General features: G+C 47.9%; 1 protein-coding gene and 1 long non-coding RNA gene across 4 annotated transcripts in view; one reads left to right on the forward strand and one right to left on the reverse strand.

Moving 5' to 3' along the window:
- Positions 1–17304, forward strand: part of PANX1 (pannexin 1) — a 46132-nt gene extending 28828 nt beyond the window's left edge. For all 3 annotated transcript variants that reach the window (XM_077867500.1, XM_077867502.1, XM_077867503.1), the window contains 4 exons: positions 136–272; positions 13575–13798; positions 14837–15495; positions 16004–17304. In XM_077867500.1, the coding sequence (XP_077723626.1) occupies positions 136–272; positions 13575–13798; positions 14837–15495; positions 16004–16083 (1100 nt within the window). In that variant the 3' untranslated portion in view covers positions 16084–17304. The remainder of the gene's footprint in view (positions 1–135; positions 273–13574; positions 13799–14836; positions 15496–16003) is intronic.
- On the reverse strand, positions 11115–13826 carry LOC144295084 (uncharacterized). The gene is made up of 2 exons (XR_013362486.1): positions 12772–13826; positions 11115–11570 (listed from the first exon to the last, which is right to left on the reverse strand). It is a non-coding gene; the product is annotated as an uncharacterized LOC144295084 (long non-coding RNA).
- Positions 17305–18047: the final 743 nt, after the last annotated feature.

Raw genomic sequence — 18047 nt, forward strand, 5'->3', positions numbered from 1 at the left:
AGCTTTGACCTACTCTTGGCGTGGTGCTCCATGACTTTGCTAATACTGAGAGACCTGAGGTGGGGAGGGGGGCCAAGGAGGAAAGGTCCATACTCTGCACTCATTTATTTGGCACCATCTGTTCTTGCTTCTCAGGTACTCAGATAAGCTGTTTTTCCCCAAGTTCCTTCTCCTGGCGGCAGGCTGCCTTCGTGGATTCTTACTGTTGGGCTGCTGTTCAGCAGGACTCCTTGCAGGGCGATTCTGGACGCCTTCCACTGTGGCTGCATAAGGTAACTGGGGATGTTTGCACATTTCACCTGTTTGCTTTGTAGATGTGAGAACGGAGGCCCAGAGAGGCTATGCCAGTCCACAGCCACACACAGGTGTGTCGCCAGCCAGCAGTGCTGTAACATGGATCATACAGCCATAGTGTTTTCCAGTCAAAAGAAACCTCAGAGGTTACTTGGTAGGAACCTTCACTAGCCCAATGGGGGGGGCTGAGGCACTCTTTGGATTTTAGCCCTATTCAAGTGGCTGCCTCTTGTGTCTAAGTCACCTTTCTACTCTTTCTGCCCTACAGCGTCTGACACATAGTAGGCTCTCAGTGCCTCCTGAATGCCTGGGTGGGCAGTGTTAGACAGGGGCAGAGCTAGGACTCAAACCTAGCTTTGGCTGTTGCCTTTTCCACTGGTCACAGGGTCCCTTGGGAAAAGTAAGGGCCAACATACAATTTAGTTTCCTCTAGCCAATGTGTTGCTAGAGCATTGGGAAGCCTAGTGATGATTCTCTGCGGGAGGGTGGGGGGGCGGGCATTGGCTGTAACACAGTCTTCGGGATGTAACACAGTCTTTGGGATAGATTCCTTTGCTTTTGGCTGGGTCCAGATGTTGCAAGGAAGGGAAGGCACACTGCATGGGAGACACCAGTGTCCTACAGAAAAGAGGTACAGACAGTCAGGAACTCCATGGTCGGGGGAAGGGTGGGGGGGTACATAGAAGATGGGCAGTGAGGAAATTAGCTGGATTTGGCAAGTTTGTGCAGGAGAATGTTCTCTGTGTAATGAAGTGGCTCCTTTAGGTCTTCTCTGTGTGTATAGAAGTAGGACTGTGCATCAGCCAGTCATTATTTTCAATCACTGGTTCTGTTGTCCATCATGAAAACAAGTAGAAGATTTATGTTTCTTCTTCTTTTCTCCTCCACTATGGAAAGCATGCTATTTTATTTTCTGAAAAGCCAGAAGCTGAAGTTTAACTCTCTCCAGCCTTGACCTATTATGGAACACACAGCATCCTTCTTTTTTAAAAAGAACAATTTAAGTCCTTTGCTATGACTCAGGCCTCTTCCCCTGTTTGTTTATTACATGCCATCAGGCACAGTGATGCCCTACAATGACTTCTTTCTTTTTTGGGGTTGGGCTTTTCTCTTTGACTTTTAATCTTAGTGTCAGTTGGGTCTCCGTCAGCCCTTCGTGTCTTAGTAGCCAGGCCAACAGAGAATAAGAATATGGATGGGCATAGTTCCAGAAGCTGAACAACTGTGTTTACAAGTCGAAATCCATGCAGTTATAGCTTAGATCCCTTTGTTCTTAGGAGAAAGGAGGTGGTAACTAGTTGCTGGGTTGGGCATTGATGGAGCCACAGAAAAAGAATGTATAATCTGGCTTGTTCAGTTTAAGAACTGGCAGAGATGTTAGAAATTGTGACTTTTAGAGTAGGAAGAAATGCGAGGATCTTGATGCAGTGTAAAGTGAAGGGCACCTAGAGAGAGCAGCAAGCTGGGGACTCAGGACTAGTTGCTGGCTCTAAGACTAGAATCAGGTCCCTGGCCATCTACTGCCCCTGCAGTGGAGAAAGAGAAACTGTGTAGAGCAGTGTGGGCAGCCAAGCCTTCGGTCTTGGAATCACTTGTTCAAACCGCCTCCTCCAGTGTCAGTGAGAGACTGAGGAGCTCTCTTTCTGGTGCTAGTAGTCTAGTTTATTTGGAAGAAAGTTTGGCTAAGAGATCTTTCCAGATTCACAGGTTTGAGGGCAAAAATTAGAGTTGGGACCAGCCAAGTTGGAGGGACCCTGGTCATCACCCCAGACTTGAAAGTCCATTCCTGGGGAGCAAAGGCTGATCCTAAGTTAGACAAGCCCTCATGGCGGCTAGAGTCCTGGTTTGAATCATTTCAGTACTGAATGAATGAGGAGATAGGAGGATTGTCAGTGTCTCTAGTCTGCCCACCAGCCCGCAGCAGAAAGGAGGCAAGTAACTTCATCCAGAACCTCAAACTTTTGTCCAGTTTTTCACATGTAATTTCAGTGGTCAATCAAAAAAAATAACCAATTCAAGAAAACCAAGAGAAAAATCAGAACTAGAGACAGACCCACAGAACATCAAGATAATAGATTGATCAGATACACATTTAAATAATCACTGAATAATCTGGTCAAAGAATTAAGATAATATGAGGAATTTCAAGAGAAGTGGAAATTCTTGAACTGAAAACAATAGATGCTGGAGAGTTGATTTTAGCCAACTCCTTGAAGACCCGCTTGCCATATACTAGAATGTATGCATGGCATCAGAGAGCCACACATGCAGTGGCCCCTTCCTCAGAGAACTCCCTGTCTGGTTGCAGGGGAGGTGAGAAGACAGATGCGTAGAGAGACACTGAGAGGGAGTAATCAGACAGCTCGATGGGTCATCGTGTAAACCAAGAGGAGAGTGTCCTTAGAGCGGTGAACTCTGTTCGGTGCTCTCGCAGAGGCGACAATATAGGAGGAATGAAACAAACTTACTGACCTTGGTGAAATCTTTAGTGACTCTGGCAGGAGTGATTTTAGGAGAGGCGTGGGTGCCAGATGGCAGTGGGTGAACGGGACGGGAGGAGAGAGAGTGATGGTAATAGACAATTTCTTCAGATTTTTTGTTTTTTTTCCAGAAAATCTCTCTTGCTAGGAAAAGGAAGAATGAAGAACAAGCTGAGTGGTAGCCGGAGGGAAGGTTTGGGGATGTGGGAAATTTTGTAATAGGAGGGCGTTATAGAATACACATAAATGCTGACGGCAGCAAGGTAGAGAAGAGGCTGACTGTGCACTGCCTGGGGAGGGCCAGTGACACCTGCTGGGAGAAGGAAGGGTGCTGGCTTGTCCTGTTGGGGGGCAGTGGGGTTGTGATTGACTCTGCAGGGTCAGCCCAGGTTATAGAGGGCCTCAGAAAACTTAACAGATGTGGAGGCTAAATGTTGGAGACAGTGGGAGCCACTGCAGGTCCCTGAGTGGGGGATCTTGGTGTTTCCAGGAGTTTATCCTCAGTGTTGGAGTGCAGGAGAGAATGGGGGCAGGGAGGGAGCCACTTGGCAGGCACAGGGTGAGGCCTTTATTCCGGAGGCAGAAAAGAAGGGAAGCTCTCATCTCCAGAAAGGTAAAGAACAGTCAAAAAGCAACACAGGTGTTTTATTGCTGACTAGAGGGTTATACTGAAGGATGGCCCCAGGTGACGTCAGTGTTTAGACCAGGGGTCAGTGAACTTTTCTTTGAAGGGCCAGATGGTCCATTTCCTTGTCCTGGTGGGGCACGCATCAGCCACAGCTCCCCAGCTCTGCCAAGATAGATGATGTGTGCACGGTGAGTTGTGGCTGGATTTGGCTCCCAGGAGTGGTTCCTGGCTCTGTGGGCCGAGAGAATAGTAGTGCAGGTGGCCAGGAACAGAAAGACTCTGGGCATCTCAGAAGGTGTACCAGCTGGACGTGGAGGGTGAGGGAAAGGTCAGAGTCACAGACACGGCACAATCAAGGATTTAGGCGCTGGGTGACAGGGAGGCCGTTCACTACTTGGAAGAAGTCTGGGGAAGGAGAAGGTTTTGGAGGAAACCAAAAGGATCTGCTTGAACACGTGACATCAGAGCTGCTCAATGCCTGGAGTGGTGTCAGATAGGCAGTGGGCTGTGATGTGTCTGGAGGTCCAGGGTAGGAGGGGTGTGGACGCGTCCCATAGCAGTGTGTCAGAGGGAGGTGGTATTGAGCTGTGTGTTGGGGTGGGCTTTCCTAGAGAGGGAGTGTAGACAGAACACTATCTGAGGGCGCTTCAACATTGTGAGCTGCCAGAGGAGGAGGAGTTGGTGCAGGAGTCAGAGCTGGGGGTCGTGAGGAAAATGAGAACAGTGTGCTGCGCGAAGGAGAGCCAGGAGACCCTGTAACGAAGGCCCTGTGTCAGGTGCTGCCAAGACATGGGGATGAAGTCTTTGTTACGGTTGGTGTTGTGGGTGGAACCCTAAAAGATGTATTGATGTCCTAATGCCTGTCCCCTCGAATGGGACCGTTTGTGGAAATAGGGTTATTGCAGGTGGAATTAAGGTGAGGTCTTGCCAGAGTAGAGTGTCCCTAATCCATTAGGACTAGTGTCTTCAGACATATACAGAGGGCGGAGATGTGACACACTGGGCAGGAGATGGCGTGTGACAGAAGCTAGAACAGAACATTTGGCTGCCACACTCTGCAAGAGGCAGGGAAGGGTCCTCCCCTAGCGGCCTGGCACCTCCATTTTAGATGCCCAGCCACCCAAACTCTGATGGAAACGGGGGTTTGAACAGCCCAGCTTGTGGACCTGGCCATGGCAGCCCTAGGGAAGTGAAGCAGGTGGTCAGAGAGACTGAGGCTCCAGCCTGATTGGAGGAGAGAGCGGTCCTACGTCGGATTTGAATGTCTGCGTGGCTTTGCTGGCCAGGCCAGATTCTGTGATCCTAGCTGCTTTATTTTCACATTGATTTCTTCTGTCAGCTTTTTTTTAAATTGTGATAAAATACACACTGCATGAAATGTACCCTTCTAACCGTTCTCTGTCTTTTGTCTACTCTCCCATGTGCCTCCTATCGCTGAGGTCGACGTGTCCTTTTACGTCTGGCTGATTGCGCTCCACACTCCACGTGGTGTTTTCAGGCTTGCTCACGTGGCAGCATGATCAGAATTCCCCCCTTTTAAGGCTCTGTCCTACCCCGTCGTGTGCGTAGACCACATTTTGTTTGTCCCCACATCCCTCAGCGGGCCCTCGGGTGGCTTCCGCCTCAGGGCTCTGCAGTTAATGCCACTGTGAACACAGGTGTCCGGGGCCTGTGCGAGTCCCTGCTTGCAGGTCTTGTATTTGCCAGGATGTGAGGCTGCTGGGTCCTTTCTCAAAGTGTCAAAAGTTTTTCCTGATGGTTTTCTTCTGTTCTCTCCACATTCAGTGGACTTGTGGTTGCTGAGCTGGCAAGGGCCCTCTCAGACACCTGCGGGTACAGGGTAGGTGCTGGGCCCGGGGCCCCATGGCCGGCCGGTGGGAGAACACGTGGCCTCCGAATCTCAGCGGCCTTTGTGCCTGAGAAGGTGCGGGTTTAGTGTGTGGCTTCCGAAGTCTGCGCCCTCACCCGGGCTGGCTGCCAGGCGGTGAACCTGAGCTCCATGCGGAAGGCGATTTTGTAGGAGAAGAGCCGTCCAGTGGGGGAACTAACGGGCGACCACCACGAGGGCGTGGTCCCAGGTGGCCGTGAACACGTGCGTCTCCTCAGCCCGGCTCCCTCTCTGTTCTGGACACGCAGCCGCCCTCTCCACTCCTGTCCCTTGCTGTCACGCTCCCAGTCAGTCCTCGTTCATCCAGGACTCTGGTGACGGCTCACGGGCATTTCCGGCCGGTGAGACCTGGATGAGGCAGGCAGCCCGCCAGCTGTGTGTCCTCCGTTCCTGCGGCTGCCCGCACCCTGCCTTCGTCATCACCTGGAACTGAAGTAGGGCACCCCACTCCCTGCCAGCTCCTCCCACCCAGGGGCCCTCCCCCACCACTCTCAGAGGACACGGAAGCTCTGACATGAGAACATCCGCAGCGTCCTGCCATCAGACTGATCAGAGGTCGGCAGGGCAGCCCCAACCTTTTCCTTCCCTTCCAAGAAATGGAAGAGGCCCCCCATCTCCTGACCAAGGGCTGGCCCCCACCCCACCGTGTGTCCCACCTCTGTTCTGGAGTCTCCCACCCCCCTGGCTGCAGGAACACCTCGTCCCCCATCTCTTCCCTCCGCATCCTGAGCCTCCCCTTCCTGCGAGCTCTCTTCCCGCGAACGCTTTGGCACATCTGTCCAACAGGCCGCCCTCACTGCATCACCATCACCGGCAACCTCTCTGTTGCTGTATAAACAAACACTCCTCCACTCCCACCCCGGGGGCTTGTCCTACTGAACTTCTCTGTGATATCCAGCCCTCGGCCGTGCACTTGTGCTGCAGAAGCGCTCTGGACTCCTGGCGCACGGTCTCCTTGGCAGGTCCTTTCTCTTTTGCCCAGCACTGAGAAGCTAGGGCTCCTCCGGTGCTCTGTCCTGGACCACCTCCCTTTCTCACACTGCCCCCCTTCCTGGATCACCTCACCCAGCGCCTCTCTCGGCTTCCTCCCCTCCGCCATCAGCACCCAGGTCTTTGTCTGCCACCCCTGCCCCTCCTGAGCCCCAAATTTGACCACCCCACCCCCCTGTGTCCTGAGCCTGTGCTCCCTGATGACCAAGCATGTGCCGCCAGCACGTGCTCGAAGCCGAAGTCCGTTTCCCTGCCTGTCCCTGCTGTGATCCCTGGCTCTGTAGAGGGATCTACTCTGACACCTACCAGGAATCTGAGGGCCCAGCAGGCCATTTCTCCCTCCCAGACTCCTTCAGTGTTCCTTCCCACTGCCCTCACTCCTGCTCCTCCTTTACCTCTTTCCACATAACTATAGGTGGTCCTATTTTGGCCTTTCTGACTGTAATTTCCCTAAACAAAACCTTCCACTGTCCCGACACAATGTCTGTGTTTCTTTTAGAAGACAAGCTATTTTGGTTACCAAGGTTCACTGTCCCACTGGCCCCTGCGAACCCCCCAGCCTCCCTGCTAGGCCCATCCCAACCACCCTGGGGCCCCAGGGACCCCGACTTCCTATAGCTCGCACATGTCTTAGCTGTCTCACACACACCTTCCTTTGGAAAACCTCCCCCTGATCCTCGCCTCCAATCTGGCTATCTCCTAACGTGTTATTCTGGTCTCAGCTTAAATGTTCCTAGCCACCTGGACGCTTCCTCTGAACCTCCAGAGTGAGGGTTGTTGCCAAGTCAGATCTCATTCAGGGCCAGACCAGGCAGGTCAACACAAAACCTCTGCGTGGACAGGCTGCACAACCTGCCTTAAGGCAGTGAGATCTTGAAAATGGGGTGCTGGCCGAGCAGAACCACGGGCGCACCACACTCTGGTCTGTTTGGGCATTCCCAAAGCAGCTTGTGCTTTTCCTGGAACAACCATGGGAGGTGGCAGTTATTTGCCTTAATCCTACTTAACTGATTCTTTATTTCTAGACTGCACATTCCACTCAGGTAGGGATTATGCCCAGATCTCATTCATCAGTGTGCTTCTGAGACAGCACATCACCCACAGTGTGTGCTCAGAGCACATATATGGAAGGGAGGAGGGGAATGAAGCGATTTGTATGTCCTGTTCAGGACAGACCTCGTTCTCCAGGAGCATTCTGGGTCTCCTGAGGGGATTCGAGGCACAGGGTTTGTGAACACTCCTCAATTCAGTTCTGACACCAGACTTAACACCAGGAGGCCCAGGCTCCCTGCAAAGAGATTGCTCGCTGTAATATTTAAGTATCTATCAGTGTGAAGTTTGTGGCCTTGGTATTCTTAATGCTGTGATTTGTCCTCAGCTACCACTTTCACTCACGTCTCCTTTCTTCTTCCCCATTTCTGGTAACCTCTAAGGGAGTTTTTAATTGAAATGTGTGTGCATTCGAGGGGACCGGCAGGTGGTGCTGTAGGACTGTTTGATAAGTGACCCCCCCCCCCTTTTTTTAAGTTCTCTTTGTTCAAGTTTATCCTGTAGGCAGCAACTAGGCAAGATTTTTTTTTTTTTTCCTGAAACAAGACAGCAGGGTTTTCCTTGAAAAAACAAAACAAAACCCAAAAGCAACAGAACAAGAAAATAAGATTAGTAGAATGGAAAAGTCTTTATTTCTTTTAAGTGGATTCACAGAAATTTAGTTTGGAGGGGTCCCCTGAGGCTCCCAGACCAGAGGTTTCCAAACTTTAGCCTTACCTGAGGGCCAGGAATCTGGTTTTGTTCAGCCTCCCAGGAGATGCTGATACTGCCTAGTATCTTGCAGATTCTGTGTCTGTGTAAGTCACCTAGGACCTTGTTGAAATGTAGGCTTAGGGTCAGTAGGTCTGACCGGGCCTGCACTCGTTCTAACAAGTTCCCAGGTAATACTGAAGGTGCTGCTCTGTGGACCACTCTTGGAGAAACAAGGATCCAGAGCAAGGGATTGAAAAACTACATGCTCCAGCCAAATCTAGGCCCTCCATCACCTATTTCTGCAAATAGCTTTATTGGAACACGGCCATACCCCTTCCTTTACACATTACCTGTGTCTGCTTTCGCCTATGCACCAGAGGTCCTATGGCTCACAAACATTTACTGTCTGGCCCTTTGCAGGAGAAAGTTTGCCTGCCCCTGATCTAGAATTCTAAAGCCCTCCCAGGTGATTCATTGAAAGGAACTCCCTGCCTCCTGGGAAAGTTCATTCCATTTTCACACAGATCTTTAGGAAAGTTCGTCCTTGCTTCCACCGCACACATAAACGCCATGCTTACTATCCTGTCTTCTGTCGACCTCTCCTCGTGCCAGGACCCTCCCAGAATGTCTGAATCATGAAGCCTATGGGTGTCTTCCCATGAGTGCAGAGTGGAATGGAGTATACCACCTTTCTTCCCTGTCCTCTGGAAGCTGCTCATGGATGCACTAGCCATTCTGGGTAGCCCTTCACCCATGACTTCCCACATTTGGAATTATCTTACTGTCTGAACGACATGTGGCCAACGCAGTCATCTTTCATGTGTCTTTTTTTTTTTTTTTTTAAGATTTTATTTATTTATTCATGAGAGACAGAGAGAGAGAGAGAAGGAGAGGGGAGCGGGCAGAGACACAGGCAGAAGGAGAAGCAGGCTTCATGCAGGGAACCTGACATGGGACTCGATCCCGGGTCTCCAGGATCAGGCCCTGGGCTGAAGGAGGCTCTAAACCGCTGAGCCACCTGGACTGCCCTCATGTGTCTTTTTATGTCATTTTCCTAATACAGCTTCTTCTTGGTTTACATGCTTCCTACTTTTGGACCATTTCTTCCCATCTCTTCCAGGGTTCTCTTTTTTGCCCAACCCTGCTGTTAGGATCCCATGACCATCCCTGGCCCTCTTGTCTCCTTCTACACATGCTCCTTGGATGAGCTCAGCCATTCTTGGCTTGGATCATCTCTGTGTGCTACAAAATCCTGAATTGTAAGGTCAGCTGGATATTTCCCCTTTATTTTCAGTTACCTCCTCACATCTCTACTAGGGTTTGAATTCTTGAGGATGAGTATTTTATGTTCACAATTTGTCATCTTCTTGGGTCTGCCTCCCACCTCACTCCCCTCTGTTGGGAATCCGTTCCTTTTTGTTTTCTGTAGTTCAACCAATGGCACTGCCACCAGCACCCTTGCTTCCAAAAGGGCACTGCAGCATCTGTTCCTGGCTGTCTGCGGCTCTTCCATACACCTCCCCCTCCCGCTCTGCTGCCTCTCAGTCCAGTGCCTAGCACTTCTGGCCGCTTTGCTGCGGGAACCTCCTGCCTTGTCTCTCTCCCCTGCACCGGCTTCCCTTCTCCATGGCTATAGTAATCTTTCTAACATCAATTTCCATCATGTTCTCTACCAGGGGCCTCCCATTGCATGTGATGTGGGAAGCTGTGGACTTCGTGATTTAGTTCCTACTTCCACTTTGTGTGAGTGGCAAGGCCTGCTGCAGCAAGTTCCTACCACCTCAGTAGCTTGCCACAACAGCAGTTTATTCTCTCATATTTCTGGAGGCCAGGAACTAGAAATAAAGGTGTCAGTTTGGTGGGGTCCCTCTTGGGGGCTCTGAGGGAGAACTGTGCACCCTCTTCTACATTCGGTGTTGCCTGTCTTGTAGGTATGTCACTCTGGTCTCTGCCTCTGTCTTCATGTGCCTTCTCCCCTGTGTATCTCTGTGTCTTCAGGTGGCCCCCTTAGAGGGAAGCCAGTCACTGGATTAGGACCCACTCTAGTATGACCTCATTTTAACAAATTCCATCTGCAAAGACTCTGCTTCCAAACGAGCTCACATCCTGAGGTTGCCGGTGTGAGTTTTGGTGGCAGGACACCTTTCAGCCTAGTCCATCCCTCTGGCCTTAGCTCTTACTATGTCCTCACTGTGGGCTCAGTCATCTGCTTTGGTGCCCTGGATGGATGGGCATTCGCAGCACAGAAAAGGGGATAGAATTCCATGCAGAGGAAAGAGTATGTCCAAAGGGCCACAGAAGTGGTGCAATTTGAGTGGAGTGTTAATGTATGAATGGCATTATTGTATATTTTTGTTGCCTCACAGTACTTGAAAACATAGTTCAGATGTCACCTCTTTTGCAAAGCCTTCCCTGACCTCCCCAAGGACGCTTCTAGTCCTCAGCACTTAGTACCTGCGTATTTCGCGGCCGTTATTTTTATGTTTTGATTATTTATTTATTAGTGTGTATTCCCACCTGGTCTGTGTGGTCCTGGAGCCGACTCTACATTCTGTCTACAACCATTCTGTCTATGGCTTTGAGGGATGCTAAGGGTCTCAGACCTTGTTTGGAGTAGACAGAGCTAATGGACAAAGCCGTTCCCATCCAGCAGATGCACTCCTAAAGCTTGGCAGTTTTCTTGTGTTCCTTATGTGGGCAAAAGGATCTTAAAGACTATAATTTAATGCTTTTTGGCATTCCTGTTTCAGTTGAATTGATTTTAATACCACCTTGTTACAAGAGTCACTCAAAATCACAGTTTCATTTTTGATGAAAAAGAAACAAGAGGTTTAATAACTGTGGAGGAAACGGAGAAATGGAGAATTCACCTGCATTCCTTGCAGATCAAGGTACAAGGTACCAACGATCAAGGTATGAGGATATCTGAGGAGAAAGCAAACACCTAATATGTAATAGCTTTGAATACTCATTTTTCCAATTACAGTGAGCTATACTGATCTATTCATTGGTTCTAATTATTGCACCACGTAGACATGTTGGAAAAAGTGTCACAGACTGTAAACAGTCACTTTTTAATCAAGAAGAACAGTTTGAGGTAAAATTCTTTAATTAAAAAAGCTTGAAACAAGAGTGACTTGTAAAGATATCCCACAGCCCTGAATTAGAAATAGAGTTCTCCATGTAGTTTCCCCAGAAAATGCTTGGTTGTCTTGGTTATGAAGGCAGCACAGAGTCCGCATCACACGGTGACATTTTTGTGCTAATGGGCCCCCTTCAGAGCAGGCACAGTGCTTCTCACTTCCGCCAACTATGAATTATGTAGCCAGAATCCATCTGATGACAGCCTGGTGTGTATTCACTGTGTAGTGGCCCTCTGCAGATTGGGCTGATGGTTTTCAGAAACCCTAACCTAGGCCAGCACCCCATATGGAAGCAGTGGTATTGAGGATTGGGCTTTGCAGAGCTTCGGAAGCATTGGTGCTGCTGCCCTCTTTCCCATGGGGTGGGAATCCTGAACGTGGCCTCCAAGATTGTGTCAGGGAGTCTGTGAACCAGAATAGAAAAACATGTGACAGCTTGATTTTTTTTTAATTCATCTCTAACAAAAATTTAACATCAAAAGATATGTATTATGTAGGTAACAATCCCTAATGGGATTAGTGGTATTTGTGATTTTGTCACGATTGCTTCACTGCTTCAAAGTTGGTGTTAGACCATTTGTCGGATCTTATTAATAAACACATCTCAATTTGGTTTTTAATGTCATGATAACTATGTCAGTTATCATCCCTTTCTTTTGTGAACTTTTGGATACTATTTTATACATTTAAAAATACTATTCTTGGGGCTCCTGGCTGGCTTAGTCGGTGGAGTGTGGGACTCTTGATCTTGGGGTTTTGAGTTCAAGCCCCACATGGAGTATACAGATTACTTAAAAATAAAGTCTAAAAAATACATCATTCTTCATGAAAAATAAGGAAAATCTGAGAAACTGTCACAGAACCAAGGAGACTAGAGAGACATGACAACTAAATGCAACAAAGTGGGAACACTGGAGAAATCCAAGTGAAAGCCTGAAATTTATTTGATGATGGCTTCCTAGGCTTGGCAAGCATACCGTGCAAATGAAAAATGTTAACAGTGGGAACACTACTGTCTTTGAAACTTTTCTGTATCTCTGAATTTACAGTGAGAGAGGCCCAGTGATGGGTCTGCTGTTTGCTCCCAGATGTGTGTGTTCCGTGTCCTCTCAAGGCCATGACTGAGGAAATTGGAGAGATTAACTCAAACCTAGGGAGACGTTTTCTAGAGAAGTAAAATGATTTGCAGTGTATTATGGTGGAAAAGGCATGGCTCTGGGTTCAGAGGGCAGGCTTCACATTCTGTCCCTGGCTCCAGCTTTGGGCTCCATGGCCAGGAAGTGTTCAGGGCTTCCTCTTCTCCTTTGTTCAGTGAAGTCATCAATAAAGGCCTTACCAGGGTCGAGGTGAGATAAAGATAATGTGCCCATGCAGTACTCCATTCATTGTTTTCAGCTGGTGTGTTGTAGTGCATTTTACACACCAGGTACCACGCTGAACATTTTGCACAAACTATCTATCTTAACTGTCATGATTCCTATATTACCCAACCGTTTCATAGGTAGGGAACCTGAGAGTCAGAGGCTCAGTGACCTCAGTTCCCAAGGACATGAAGATGAACTTAAATTCAGATCCGTGCTAACTGTAGTCCATGGTCCTCCTTACCTTCTCTTCTCTTTCCCCATGGCCTGATGCACTTGGTTACTGGTCGCTCTTTGTTTTCTCTGACTTCAGAATCTCCTTGTGTTTGTTGGTGGACATATGTGCAACATATGTGTTGTGCTCTCCACGTGCTGTGGCCCTAGTGTGGTTGGCTTATCTGGGCCTGAGATCACTCAGCTGTAAAATGAGAGTATTGGGTACTCCTCAGGTATGTCCCAGCATGGAAGGTCCATTCTGTGAATTTTAACTGCTTATTCCAGCTGTTCAATGGCATGATCACTGGATCACCGAAGGCACAATTTTTCTAATTTGTTTTGGGCAAAGTTGGCATTTCTGTGTCATTTTCCCATATTCTAGAGCAAGGGGAAAGAAAAGAACTCTAAGATTAGTGACCTCCTAAAACCATGGCAATTAAAATCAACCCTCGAAACCCAGCAGAGGCCACAGTGACATTTACCTACTCCTTAATTGGGATTTTATTAACAGATTGCTCTAAAAGATGTGGAAGTAATTTTATTTTTTTGTTTCTTTCTGTGATTATAGAGGAGCCACCACGTGTCACCATGTAGTTGCTCGTTATTTCAAATTAAAGTCTATTGAAGGGGATAAAAAAAGGTGTAGTGATGTGAAGTGCCTGGGCAGGTGAATTTAGCCTTAAATAGTTAGGAGGTGATGAGCCTCCTCAGTAATTGACATGAGCATGCACATTTGTCTCAAAATGAAAAAAATTGAGAGCCTCACTTGTACACTCAGGTTACTGATGTGAGGACTCTATGGATCTCCTGATTCGCTCTCTTGTTTTGCAGTTCTTCCCTTACATCCTGCTGCTGGTTGCCATCCTCCTGTACCTGCCTTCCCTGTTCTGGCGTTTTGCAGCTGCTCCTCATCTTTGCTCAGATTTGAAGTTTATCATGGAAGAACTTGACAAAGTTTACAACCGTGCAATTAAAGCCGCAAAGAGCGTGTGTGATCAGGACATGAGAGATGGTGGCAGCCCAGTTGTGGGTGTTAATGAGAACATGGGGCAAAGGTAATTCAACCCCAGCAGATATCTTGGCAGGTTTTGGGGCATGAGGTCTCAGCCCTCCTCCAGCCCACCTGGGCTTAGTGTTCACACTATAGTAGATGAGTGGGGGCTATCACCCACCTACAGATACTCTGCCAGCCAGGGAGGCCCACTTTCCCCAAATCTCACTCCCACCTGCCTGCCCCAGCACCTGTCCTCACACACAGAGGCTTTCCCACTGTCTCATGTCCTGAAAGGCAGTTGCAGCTGGGGTAACAGGTACTTGCTGGCTTTGACCTACTCCATAAATGGAGGAGAACAAGGGATTATGGGGCCACTAAGATTGGAGAACCCCTGAGAGAGAAGTGGAAGGCAGCATCTTTTCCTTTTCACATTATTCCTCACTCTTGTTATCAACAAGGGTCATCATATTAATAGCTCTCATTTTTTAAAATACTATCTCCCAGAGGCTGTTTGGAGTTCTCTGGGTACATTATCTCACTTAGCCCTCAGAACGTCATTACAACTAACTGCGTTTACTTGCTGCCCCCTCCTCCCCAGATAAAAACTGCCCTACAGCGATCAGTGGGAAAGCTGGAACCCAACCCAGGTCCCTAAGCCCGAAGCCTAAGCCCTGTGCCCATTGGGCTGTCTGCCTCCCGCCCCTCCTGCCTGGAGAAGGCACATGTGTTCTAGTCAGGCTGGAAAGTCTCCTTTATTCTGCACATTGAGAAAACTATAGTTTAGAGACAGTAAAATAAGAACAGTCAACCTTTCGCATTTACCAGGTGCCAGGCATCTTAAGAATTTCAAATCTAACTCATTTAACTGACCAGACCTCCTTTAAAATACTCAGGGGGACACTCTTCTGTGTTTGCTTTTCTTCTTCTTTTTTTTTTTAAAGTCGATTTTGTTCCCCACCACGCCAGTGCAGTTGCAGGTAAAGTAGGGAGAGAGGAAAGGTGGTCAAGATGCTTAGTGGGATACTGTTCTGTGCATTTACGTCTTCGATATCTGATTTCCAAAGAGTATAAATTTCTTTCATTCCTTTGTTGTTGTCAGTTTGTGGGAGATCTCCGAAAGCCACTTCAAGTACCCAGTTGTGGAGCAGTACTTAAAGACAAAGAAAAACTGTAAGACCTTGATCGTCAAGTACCTCAGCTGTCGGCTGCTGACGCTCTGCATCGTACTATTGGCGTGCGTCTACCTGGGCTGTTACTTCAGCCTGTCCTCCGGGTCTGATGAGTTCGTGTGCAGCATCAAGACGGGGATCCTGAGGAACGACAGCACCATCCCCGCTGGCTTTCAGTGCAAACTTGTCGCTGTCGGCGTCTTCCAGTTGCTCAGCCTCATCAACCTCGTGGTCTATGTTCTGCTGGCCCCCGTGGTCATCTACACACTCTTTGTTCCGTTCCGACAGAAGACAGACGTCCTCAGAGTGTATGAACTCCTGCCCACTTTTGATGTCCTGCATTTCCAGTCTGCAGGATACAGCGACCTGAGTCTCTACAACCTTTTCTTGGAGGAGAATATAAGTGAGCTCAAGTCATACAAGTGTCTGAAGGTCCTGGAGAATATTAAAAGCAGCGGCCAAGGCATTGACCCGATGGTCCTCCTGACTCACCTTGGCATGATCAAGATGGATGTCGTCGATGGCAAGAGAGTTGAACCCATGGAAATGATGGGAGAGGAGCCAGAGGACCCGATGACAGAGCTCAAAGGTAGGGTTAGCTCTCAGGACAGAGGCTAAGGGAGCCCACAGAGCTGTCCTTTGTCAGCAAGCGGCAGTCTTGCCCCTGCCCCCTTATCACGAAGCCTTTTTCCTGTGTGGTCTTGGGTGAAACCCCTCAGCACCAGCAGACAGAGGAGAAGAATTGGTACTGCCCCAGATCTCCAAGGGAAAGTGTGTTTTCTTCAGACAGTCCTCCTTCCTTCCTTGTCTTTCTCTTGCCGTCTCTGCCTCTGGCTCAGGCATCCCTCCTTGCTGTCATTCATCCTGGTGGCTTTGTCCCTGTACCTCTGACCCTCTAGCCCATTGTCCTCCATCTCTTTCAAAAGAGAGTTGGTTAATTTAACTCTAGCCCTAACCTCACTTCACTATGCCTTGAACTTTGGCTAAGAAGCAAAACCTGGTAAAGCAAAGAACGTTAGGCTTATAGAAGAGAAGGCAATTCATGCTGCTGGTTCCTGCTATGTGACTTTTGTCCTATTTGTTTTCCATTTTGACAGATTCAAATGTACCCAGTGAAACTAAAGTAAACAATGGAGAGAAAAATGCTCGACAGAGACTTCTGGATTCTTCTTGCTGATAATTTTTTTTTCCCATTGAACTTGAGATCCGTGATTCCTGTGACATAGATTTGTATTGGCCGAAGCGCTCTGTCAGGTGCCCAGCTGATTTGCAGCAGGTGGTTCTTGGTAGAGTAGAGATACTGAGTGTGCCTGATTGAGTCTCCAATGAAAATGACGACCCGCAAAACATTGTGGGAGATGGTTCATGAACTCCCGATGAGAAGCACCGTGATAAGTAAAGCACAGCGAGCATGTGTAAGTCCTTGTCACATGGAAAGAGGGAAGGCATCACAGCCAAAGTCCAAGCCCTGTTTGTGCCTCAAGGAAACACCTTTCTGTAGAGATGGTGCAGTGGGACTCAGAGGTGCCAGTGAGGACTTCAAGAAGGGTTTATTTGTGGTATGAAATAATATAAACATGTCAGGATCCAATTTTAATATGAATCTCCTATGTGCCCTTAATGACTGTTGCACAAGAAAAACATTCACTGGCCAGCAGTGGACTCACAGATGGACCTGCCGTTGGTGGAGCCTGTGGTGGGCAGGGGCCTGTGTTGGGGACAGTGCTGGTGTAATGGTTCTTGTTCCACCCAGGCTCTCTTTGCACTGCTGCCTGTCCGCCAAGGCTGAGATCGCCGACCACTGTTTGCTGCTCTCTGTTCCTATGGGCCGTGGCCCACGCACTGCTTCCCCCAGAAACTTGGTGAAGACTGTTCCCCCGGGGTATTTAATTGTGACTTCTGTACAGGCAAGGATGCTTCTCAGCCCAGTGAGGAAGCCTGGACATAAAGAACAAATTTCAGTTTTCCAGGAGGTTTTGTGCAGGTCATTCCTTTGCTATCAAAGGAATTGAAACAGGATGTTACTTAAACAAATGAACAGAACACAGAATTGCTTTTAAAAAGGGGACATTTTGCTTATTCTGATCAGAACATATAAATGACATCTGCCATATGGTGTGCTTGGAACCAGACCAGCTTAGTGGTTTATTTTATTTATATTTAAGCACATTTTTTAAAAATTCGTTTTAATTTAGAATCGTGTGATGTCAGAATTGAAGCCATGTGGGAAGGATGTTCTAGCATTGATGGAGAATTTACAGATGGCTATGTAACACCCAAGAATTATTTCATAAACATTTAAGGCCAATTCAGAATATATAAACACCTCTCTCAGTTCTAACCATGTAAATAGGCCCAAACTAAGTTTACATTTTATACAAAATCCTTTGAAACTTTATCTGTGGATCTCTCTGGTTTTACTCTTAGGAAGTTAACACATTACTAAAGTGAGTAATCCTCAGGAACCTCAAAGTTTACATTGGATCCTAGGGAAAGCTGTTTACCTAACCTAATTACTGTTTGAAAAACAAACATTGTGTAAGCTGCTCAGAGTATTCTGAGAATATTCTACTCTCTTTTTGGAATATTCACAGAAGTGGATTTAGTTGCACTTCTCTGAGTGTTTCTGAGATGGAAAGTTAATGCTAAATCTTAAGGATGCAATCAGTGCTTTAAATTATTCTTATTATATGATATTTATTACCGTTGAATCACAGTGCGACTTAGAAATAGCAAAACCTAAATACTCCATTTTCCTCATTTTTATATCACCATATCCAAGTGTCCATCACAGCTCTCCAGACTGGTTTCTTTTTATACTTTGAAAAGATTTCAGAGAGCTATTTTTTCTATGGTACAGTCCAGCTCCCTGCCAGCTCCATCTTGCCTATAGGCTGACCCTAATTTGTGTTTTGAAGTAGTAAAGTGGATCCATTTTTTAGGAAACCAGCAGCTCCCTAAGCCCTATCCCATATAATCCTTTCATCAGAGTGTAATGAAGACGTAAATGCACAGAACAGTATCCCACTAAGCATCTTGACCACCTTTCCTCTCTCCCTACTTTACCTGCAACTGCACTGGCGTGGTGGGGAACAAAATCGACTTTAAATGAAAATGAAGTGTATTATGGGACTCCTTGAC

This window comes from Canis aureus, chromosome 23, assembly GCF_053574225.1.
Source record: "Canis aureus isolate CA01 chromosome 23, VMU_Caureus_v.1.0, whole genome shotgun sequence".
Lineage (NCBI taxonomy): Eukaryota > Metazoa > Chordata > Mammalia > Carnivora > Canidae > Canis > Canis aureus.